The sequence below is a fragment of the Aedes aegypti genome, chromosome 2 (assembly GCF_002204515.2).
Source record: "Aedes aegypti strain LVP_AGWG chromosome 2, AaegL5.0 Primary Assembly, whole genome shotgun sequence".
Classification (NCBI taxonomy): domain Eukaryota; kingdom Metazoa; phylum Arthropoda; class Insecta; order Diptera; family Culicidae; genus Aedes; species Aedes aegypti.
Genome location: NC_035108.1, coordinates 38937956 through 38948739, shown reverse-complemented (window position 1 = coordinate 38948739; position 10784 = coordinate 38937956). Strand labels below are relative to the sequence as shown.

General features: G+C 38.2%; 1 protein-coding gene across 1 annotated transcript in view; it reads right to left on the bottom strand.

The window, feature by feature from the left end:
- Positions 1-470: 470 nt before the first annotated feature.
- The window catches only part of LOC5580002 (JNK-interacting protein 1), a 45843-nt gene continuing 35529 nt past the window's right edge, over positions 471-10784 (bottom strand). The window contains exon 5 of the mRNA XM_021840595.1: positions 471-2342. Within this exon, the coding sequence (XP_021696287.1) occupies positions 2270-2342 (73 nt within the window). The 3' untranslated portion in view covers positions 471-2269. The remainder of the gene's footprint in view (positions 2343-10784) is intronic.

Here is a 10784-nt window from a genome sequence, read left to right as displayed (position 1 = left end):
ACCTTAAAATACAAAACGTGGGGCCTTCCTTAGCCGAGTGGTTAGAGTCCGCGGCTACAAAGCAAAGCCATGCTGAAGGGGGCTGGGTTCGATTCTTTGTCGGTCCAGGATTTTTTCGTAATGGAAATTTCCTTGATTTCCCAGGGCATAGAGTATCATCGTACCTGCCACACGATATACGAATGCGAAAATGGCAACTTTGGCAATGAAAGCTCTCAGTTAATAACTGTGGAAGTGCTCATAAGAACACTAAGCTGAGTAGCCGGCTCTGTCCCAGTGGGAACGCTAATGCCAAGAAGAAGAAAATACAAAACTTGCGGTAAAATTTAACACGATTCTCATGCCGTTTCAGAGTGCGAATAGAAATTAAAATTGCTCTACATGAAATTTGAACCCCTCTATTGACTGTCCATCAGAAATAATAAGAATGGCTTCGGAACTCAAGTAAGATTGAAGTCAACCACAATACATTTCATTTTCAAATTTTGTTTTATTACTCAGTAGTACTGTTCATAATGGGGCTGCTGATGTTTCTGGGTGTTTGCATATTTGCTGGTATGTAGTTATCCATTATTGCATCAGAGGATTTTTTTTCCTATGTTTCCGTACAAGTCATTTCTGACTGACATTTTTCAGTAGTTTTGCAGGAGTGTATAGGGTTTTCATTATTGTTCGAAAAAGAGAACTATTTAAGATGCTTCTGGTTTGTGTGTCTAGTGTCAACTATTGAAAAATTGTTTTTGCAGTGAAGTAGCAAACTTGTTTCCATTTTCTGGTGAGAATGTTAGTTTATTGTAGGTGAGAATCGATAGAATCAGATTCATCCATTGTTTTGGATTTGTTTATTATATGATGTATTGATTAGTTTCTTTCATCCGACATTAAGTACTCAAATAATATAAATTTTCACTGGTTATGTAATACTTAATCTCAATGTTTTTGAATTTGATGTCGTTATGTTTTAATTCAAATTATAAAGCATTTTTTATACATAACAATTTTCAGTATTCTTCGCCATTATCAACTTTCAGAATGAATTTGCATGATTTTGTTTGATACCGCTGCCTAATTTTGCAGATTTTGTTTGGATTATATATGATGATAACATTTGCTCGGAGTATTATGAAATATTTATTATTTAACTATTCTTACGCTTTGATGCCTTTCCACGGTCACTTCTTACTCGTTCTGATCCTGCCTATTTCTCATTCTATTACAATTACGCAACTCTTTCGAACAATGTTACTAACTCTCAAGCACGTGCAATTGTGGCAGTAAAGAACTCGAAGACCAATGACAACGAATAAACAAAAGCGTCCTGCAAAGCGTAGTTTCAAATTAAACCTAGATGAAAATAAAAGCTTTTTCGAACATTTTACAAAACTTTTGATCTGCTACATATGATGCTCATTGGAATGCTAATGTTTGATTATTCAGAGGTGGATTGCACAGCGTCAAAGAACCGTCAGTCCATTCCTTTTACTTTGTCCCTAGAAGACCTTAGGCAACTGTTCAACATGCTTGTGTTTTTGTATTTTGTATTTGAGTATCTTGCTTTTTATGTATATAACTGCTACTGTCCTTCTCAACCTGCGCCATAAAAATACATCTTCCAGCTTTACAAATTTAGTCTAGTATGTACAGAAACAATTATCCTCACAATCAACCATTGTTTGAGAGTACAAAGGATGCGTGCCTTATTGTTGTGTGGCCTATCTTCGAGATAATGATTTTGTTTTCAATAGTGAAAAAAAACAAATAAATGAGCATTGTTCTAGTACTACGTCGTTCTAGCACCACTAGTAGATTGATCGTGAAAGTTGCTCGAACATGTTTGGCTATGATTGAAGGAAATGATATCGATTACTGAAATGAGTGTCAGAACATGACGATCTTATGAAATATGATCATAAATGTGATTGAATCGAACAACTTCTCCTTGGAAGAATCTCCTTGCCCTAATTCTGACCGAACTTCTAAATGTCATCCCATTTTAAAATTGATAAACTTCGGAAACATTGGATAGCGAAGAGAAAGATCGGAAAGTTTTCTATTAACGTGACTAGCGCCAAGCGCGATTTTGCTCTAACATATATACTCTGCTCATTTTTGCTTCGTTAAATGCTTCATTATCAAAAGGAAACTATATACGCCAAAAACTCTGTTTAATGCTTTTCTTCCACGAATGAGATTACAATACTCTTTGGTTCAATAGTACTCTTGTGTGTTGCTCTTTTTTTTCGCTCCAAGACTTCCGTAATCTTGCCGCTTACTCTATGTAGATGTCCTCGATTGGATATGCAGTTTCTATAAACTTCTGATAGAATCGTTGAAATGCTCTCCTGAAATAAGAAGAAGGTATTCAGTTAGTCTCACGATTCAGCCCTGATTGTTATTTTCTCAGTTATTTTTATCGTTAAGCCAATAGAGACAAGGTCGTTTGGTTTCTGTAAACCTGGACCTAAACTGTGTTCGAAAATGTATGGAAATAGTCTTCCGAAAATCTTAGGGGTTCACGTAAACGAGCCGTCAAAAATCAAGCAAGATCAATGAGAAAATATGCAATCAATGAGATAATTCGTAAATTCGATGTGAAATGAAGAGCAGAGCGACGAAAAGGTTCTAGTGGACTAACTTAGTTACTTTTCAGACGTAATCGAATTCAGTATCTATTGTAGCACTAACGGCTACTATTCCTCATCAACAATATTCGGCACGCGCAGTAACTCCTGCATTTCCGAAAGGGTATGAGCTTGGTGGTGCTCTTCTTTAGGACTGCTGGTGATCAGAACGATGACTGCAGCCTGATACTGAAGGAGAAGAACGTGAAACTTCATAAACGAAAAACGAAAACAGAAACGGAAGACCCCTTTTTTCGAAAAATCAATCCGGCTGGGGTAAAGGGAGTATAAGTAGTTGGAGCAGTTATGTCGGTATTAACGACATAACTGCTCCAACATGAAAATAACATCGGAAATTCAATTTTTCAAAGGGGAGCATCTAGAAAGACGAGCATTAAGTAAGTTCGGTCAATCGTTAGAAAATGCATTTCGCCGAAGTTGGATTTTTCTCGGAATGCATGCAAGATACCCTACTTCGGAAGTAGGGCGCATTTTACCGCGCAGACAATACTTGAAAGATGGAAATGGTACTGCAATCAACATATGAATGGTACTGAGAGCGCAGACAATTAGGTTCAAAACAACGGAGGAAATGTCTAAATCAGCACAGCGGATGATGAATCCAATTCCAATTTGAAGGTAATTGAGATTGCCATTCAACAGGTAGTTATGCTGTTATGCCAATAGAGACAAGGTGGTTTGGTTTCTGTAAACCTGGACCTAAACTGTGCATGAGGTCTCCCCGAAAATGTATGGGAAATAGTCTTCTGAAAATCTTAAAGGTTCACGTAAACGAGCCGTCAAAAATCAAGCAACATCAATGAGAAAATATGCAATCAATGATAAAATTCGTAAAATAGATGAGAAATGAAGAGCACAGCGACGAAAAGGTACTATTGGACTAACTTAGTTACTTTTCAGACGTAATCGAATTCAGTATCTATTGTAACACTAACGTCAATTCTGACCATTATCTGGTGATCGTTAAAAACTATTCCTCATCGACAATATTCGGCACGCGCAGTAACTCCTGCATTTCCGAAAGGGTATGAGCTTGGTGGTGCTCTTCTTTAGGACTGCTGGTGATCAGGACGATGACTGCAGCTTGATACTGAAGGAGAAGAATGTAAAACTTCATAAACGAAAAACGAAAACAGAAACGGAAGACCCCTTTTTTCGAAAAAAAAATCCGGCTGGGGTAAAGGGAGTATAAGTAGCTGGAGCAGTTATGTCGGTATTAAACAACATGCAAATAACATCGGAAATTCAATTTTGCAAAGGGGAGCATCTAGACAGACGAGCATTAAGTACTGTAAGTTCGGTCAATCGTTAGAAAATGCATTTCGCCGAAGTTGGATTTTTCTCGGAATTCTTGCAAGATACCTTACTTCGGAAGTAGGGCGCATTCGAGAGCATCCAGATGCGAATTTAATGCACCACTTCCGAAGTTAGGTATCTCCCATAAATACTGAGAAAAATCCAACTTCGGTGAGGAACCATTTCTAACTTTTTATCGCGCAGACAATACTTGAAAGATGGAAATGGTACTACGATCAACATCTGAATGGTACTGAGAACGCAGACAATTAGGATCAAAACAACGGAGGAAATGTCTAAATCAGCACAGCGGATGATGAATCCAACCCCAATTTGAAGGTAATTGAGATTGCCATTCAACAGCTCAAGAACAATAAAGCTCGAAAGGATGATAACGAAGCTCAGGTAATTATAGAACACACTATATATCTCCAAAGAATTCTTCTATTTCATTAAAGAAATTGTTTGCAGCAATTTAACAAATTATCAAAATTTACATCCCGGGAGAAACTCCTAGAAGAATCATTTGAGATTTATCTGATTTTTTAGAGCAGCTTTGAAGGATTTTTTTCACATGAAATTAAGAATCTTGCCAGCAGAAATCCTTGTATAATTTTCAGAGGAATCATTGGAAGAAAACCTTACAAACTTAAACGCAAAACCCTTGAAATGTTCTATAGAATGAAATTGAACGACTCCAGAAGGAATCTTAGTGTGAACCTTAGAGCATAAATTTTGTAAAAAAGAAGAATTAACTTTGATCACTGGATAAATCGATGAAGTAGTTCTTGGATACATCCTTGTAGAAATTCCTGTAGAAACTTTCAAATCAAAATCTGTAGAATTGTTAGGAATTTCTTAGAAAATAACCTACTTGAATTTCGGATCAATCTTTGGAAAAAATGGGTTTCAAGAGAAATGAAAGAAAAAACCATGGGAAATTTCATAAAGAAATTTCTGGAAACAACTTGCAGGAATTATGGAATCCTTTTAAAGCAATCATAGTGTCGTTTATTACTACATATGTGTAACATTCGACAAAGTCGGCGTTAAAAAAAAACTACACTTGAAGCAAGTATTTTGAAAAATAAACCCCAAGAATTAAATTATATTTATAAAAAATGTTACAATTGAAAGCGAACACGATTTTACAGAAGCGTCTAGTTTTATTCCGTGCTTATTACTAACTCTACAATCTAGTGAAAATAGTAGTTTACGGAACAAGTTGCAGAATGATGATTTTTACAGCACGAGTCGTAAATTTATCCTACAAGGCTTGCCGAGTAGGATAATTACGACGATTGCTGTAAAAAATGAGTTCTGCAACGATTTACGTACAACATTTTTTGCAATTTCGTAGAAAACCACTTGAGGGTATCAGAAATAATATCGGAATGCATTCACCATCATTTTACAATTTCTGAAACATGGTTGTGTAATGATTCATTACGCAACTCAAAACAGGTGCATAATGATAAATCGTTGCGTAATGAATCATTACTGCACTGGTTTCAGTTGCGTAATGAATATTCCCGCACTGCAAACTTCAGTGCAGGGAAGTAGGTCGTTTCATGACAGATTGGCGTGATGAAAATCAGCCTATTACACACTTGACATAAAATACCGAATTTGGTAAATTATTCACCGAAATCTCAACAGCTGATTAATCGGTAAACGATTCGGTAAACTCACAATTACCGAACAATCTGTAAATTGCAAACTGTCAAAATTACTGACCGTTCGGTAATCACTTACCGAAATACGGTAATCCGTGCCCAGCTCAGTGCACCGGTATTTTGCTGCGTTTTGTTGCATTTTTATCGAGAAAAAAGGTAGAAGCTACGACATTTGGTTACTGGAATGATTTATTTCATATAAATAATATGTTGAATTGAACCCAGCAATAATTGATGCCAGAAAAAAAAAATCATCGTTATATCAGTAATGCGGAGCCTGTAGTGCCCTTTCCTTCGGTGTTTCAAATCAGAGGTAAACTTCGTCGGTGGGTAAACTATGAAGTGGCCTTCACAGCGGAACGATGCCTGTTGGAAGCTTTATTCATACTGCAAGCAATACAGTTTAGTTGAAAAATTATTAATTGCTATTCAATTACCTCTGCTATAGAATTTGCACTTCACCGCACCACACATCTGAAGGAAGTGTCATGTTTTGACTTTTCAATCTGCCAAGTTACCGAACTAGGTGACTTGATAGGACGATTACCGAAAACTCGGTTTTGTATTTACCGTCTTCGGTAATTTTTTTGACAATTCCATGCTAGTTTACCGAACTTCTGCTATTTTGTTCAAGCGGTAATGTCAAAAATCAACCAATTACCGAAACATCAGTAATTTCATAAGTTATCGATCGCTTTCGGTGATTTTCATTACCGAACTCCTATGATCTGTTTAAGTGTGTACGATGAGAAATTACAAAAAATCTTGTTAATCAGCAAACCATGTTTACTGCGATCCAACGAAAATTTGAATTTAAATTTGCATTACGTGCTATAACTTTTTTTTGCAATTTCTCATCGTAATAGGCTGTTTTTCATCACGTCAATCTCTCATGAAACGGACTACTATTCTGCACTGAATTATGCAGTGCGGGAATAGTCATTACGTAATTGAAACCAGTGTTGTAATGATTTATAACGCAACTAGTTTGTGTTGCGTAACATAACAATTTTTCAGAAATTATAAAATGATGGTGACTGCATTCCGATATAACTTCTGATACCCTCAAGTGGTCTTCTATACAATTGCAAAAAATGTTGTACGCAACTCGTTGCAGAACTCGATTTTTACAGCATTCGTCGTGATTATCCTACTCGGCAATCCTTTAGGATAAATTTACGACTCGTGCTGTAAAAATCATCATTCTGCAACTTGTTCCGTAAACTGCTAATGGTTGGGTGTCGTACTGGCTGAATATTATGGGATGGTAATATCGCCCTCCTAAGAGAGAACGTAGTCTTGAAGATGCTGAGGAGGTTTGACGGTTCTTGTTGGTCTCGATGGAAGCGGATTTGAACAACCGGATGGTCCTGGATGATTGATTGATTGATTCATTGTGGATTGTGGAGGTACTGATGAAGGCTTTAGCAGATCCAGTGTTGTACGCATTCGTTTGCCATTCAGTACTTCGGAAGAAGATTTACCATCGAGCAGATTGGATGGAGTTGATTGATAGGGGTACCGGGGGCAGAATGGACACTCCCTGTATCTTCGCATATGCGAATTATTTTACACTTTAGATGCAAACAATATTTCAGTTGCCTCTCGAAAGAGTATGTTGTCCACTAAAATTTCAGAACAAATGTTTTATACATTGATTTTAAACCAAAAAAATGGAGCATGATTTTATTGGGTTTAAAAATTATAACATTCACACCTCACCAAATAAGGTTTCAGAGGCAAATGACTGCAAGTTGACCGAAAATGTAGCTCTTGACTGAATCTTCAATTATTTATGTTAAATTCAAAAATATAGTAGATTTTTTTCTGCTGCTTTGAGACACTGAAAAACTTATATGAAAATTTCCTGTACTGTTGGGGCAATATGGACACCAAGTGACAAAGTAGATCTCACACTTTAAAGAAAAAGAAATGTAACTTCATACACAAAACTATCCAAAAACAATTAAGCATGCAATGCAATGATTATAATTCGGAACCACAAATCGGTTGAAAATCGTCAGTTCTGTATTAAAACTAATCTGGAGGCAATATTTAAGGCATCACTACGAAAAATGTCGTAAATTGGTTTTAATCATGTTTTCAGTGGCACAGTGATCTATCGCTATGGTTTCCTGAATGTGTACTTCATTTTTCGAGGTTTGGGAATGATCGTGGGACAATTTTTCTATAAACGTTAAGGTGTCCATACTGCCCCATGGGGGTGTCCACTTTGCCCCGCTAGCTTTGATAGTCACCATACCAAATATGAGCTTTTTTTAAACCCATTTTAGCAAACAAAATATTTTTTTCAAAAATTTGCAACAATGTTTAACAAATGCTTGAGAACTCTAAAAAGCATACTGCACATTGAAAACTCTCGCATAACTTCTGATCTCGCCCTAAAAGCCATTGGTAACCATGTGTGTAGCTCGTTGTTTCTGAGCATTTGAATGGATTTTCATGCTATTTAACAACGCTATGGGGAAGAAAAGATCGTTATCTACCTGCCCGTGATGTTGGTTTGGATGCTTATTCCTTCTTTTGCTCAGAAACAACGAGCTACACAGGTGGCTACCAATGCACTATGGTCCAGGGATCAGTTTTACGCGGAAAGATGCATTTTGAGCTTTAGAATGAAACATTAGACAAAAACGGTCTTCTGCGAAGTTGTTTGTATTAGTTAAGCCCTTTGTTTGGTTTTATTGAAAATTAGGGTGGACCACATTTTCATAGAAATTATGTAACTAACTTTCTTATTTGTAGAAATTATATTATACATGCTTCAGCAAAGTTATAGACCATTCAATTTCAAGCAACTTTGCCAAAAAAGTTTTTTTGTATCTCTTAAATTGACCGATTTAGAGCTTTTTTCCTGCAGGGACATAGGGTGGTCCGAACAAAACTGGTTTTCTGGCTCTAGAGTTTTCAATTCAAATTTCTCATCAAAGTAGTCTATGAAACACTTTTAGAGCTTTGAAAATGCGTGATTTGGTGAGTGAAGAAACTCGCTATCTCCTTCCGTTTAGGAGTTATTGTTGTTTTTCTCTCAAAAACATGCCTACTTTGATTGTGAATATCTCTGATTGGGGCAAACATAAAAAATATCTTTTGACGGCATTCAAAAGACAAAATAAAATTGTGTATTATATCAAAAAATTACAGATGTGTTATTTTTGTAACTCTAATAAAATGCATTGAAAAACAAAAGATTTTAAGCAGAAAAACTTTAATAACTTTTGAACTAAAATAGATATCAACAATCTTTTTGCATGAAAATTTGCGTTTTGATAAGTTCTTAAAGTCACCACTGTGGACCACTGTGCAATGGCTTTTAGGGCGTTATCTCAGAGTATGCGAGAACTGTACAATATTCGTGTCTTTACAGTCAAAATAGGAAAATTCCTTAGGGTGTCCATACTGCCCCGTGTTCCCCTACACCTGCAAAAAAGATTGAAGAGCTGCAGATGCTGGAAATCTTTCTCCCTCCTGGAATTTGCGAACCGATCTCTTAAGCGTGTCGACGAACCTTTCCGCTTGTCCATTCGACTGAGGATGAAACGGTGCGGTGCGGAAATAGATGATGCCCAGATTCTCGCAGAATGTACAAAAATCGTATCCAGTGAACTGCGTTCCGTTATCGGACACAATCACCTTTGGTACGCCGAACCTGGTGAAGCTCTCTTGGAGGAACCCAATCGTAGCGGATGCTGTGGTCGATTTTGTCCGGAAAATTTCCGGCCACTTTGAGAAAGAGTCGACGAATACCAGATAGCTGAACCCGTTGATCGGTCCGGCATAGTCGACATGGATGCGTTCCCATGGTCCTTCTGCGCTCTGGCACGGATGTAGTTCTGCTTGTGGTGACGATTTATGTGCATTTGCAAAACTGGAGCAGCGTCGAACATACTCACCGATAACGTCTTCGATGTTCGGCCATTAGACGGAGCTCCGAGTGATGACTTTTACTCGCTCGATACCAGGATGCCCTGCTTCAGAAGCTTTTTACGGAATCACTTCGGTATCACCAGTCGTTCCACCATCATCACACACCCTTGAAGTAGCGATAATGATTCGCGCCGGTGCACTTTCATGGAAGTATGATTGTAGCGCCGAATCTTGAATTGACTTGCAGTTGCTTGGCCAACCAGTTTTGATAAACCGGATGAATTTCTGCATTTTTGGGTCCTCCGATGTAGCTTGCTTCACCATTTGGAACGTGACTGGTAGTTGTTCGATGGTGTTATCCAAAACGTATTGCAGATCGGCCTCGACGTTGACTTGTACTACTTGTACTGGACGCTCGTGATTGCTGATGAGGAGCGATAGTACATCGGTGTAGCCGAAATTAGTTGTGGACACGAACTTGGTTTCGAAATCGTATCCGAGCAAAGAGTGAGTGCCCATCGCTTCAGCCGGTTGGCCGTGTGAATGGGAATTCCTTTCTTCGATCCGAAGACTTCCACGAATGGTTGATGGTCGATCTGCAACTTGTACAATCATACCAACAGCATGCGGTGAAACTTGGTGACAGAAAAGACCAGAGCGAGCGCCTCTTTTTCGGTTTGCCCGTAGTTTTGTTCGACTAACGATAGTGATTTGGAGGCAGCGCAATAGGCCGTCCCTTATTTTTCGAAAATGCGAAATGTTATAAGCTCGTCATTGTAAAGTGCTCGTTTTGGTAAGAAAAAAAATTAGGTGAAAATTTGACGTCCGTACGTGGACGCTAAGTGGTTCCCCAACGGCCCTGAAGGTATTAGACGTAGATGACCCCGTGCGCAAAATCGAGCTCGCTGCTCTAGTGCACGCAGCATGAGTACGAATCCCTTGGAAACCATAAATCTTGGAGGGGAAGCAGTTTTTTTTTCCCCAAAGCACAATATGACTCTGACGCCCGGGAGCTTTTGTTTTTTGTTCCAGTTCAGCAGAAATGTTCGCCTTTTTCCATTCTACCTGTAGGTAGGCATCCGATAGGTCGATAATACTGAACATCTTGCTACCGGCCAACTTGGAGAATATGTCTTCCGGCGTTGGAAGAAAATAGTTGTGCGGTTCCAGCATGGCATTTAATCCGGTCGAATAGTCAGCACAAATACGAATTTTATCAACAGGCTTCCGAATCACAACGATTGGTACTGTCAAGTCGGAGTACTCTACGGGTGAGATGACA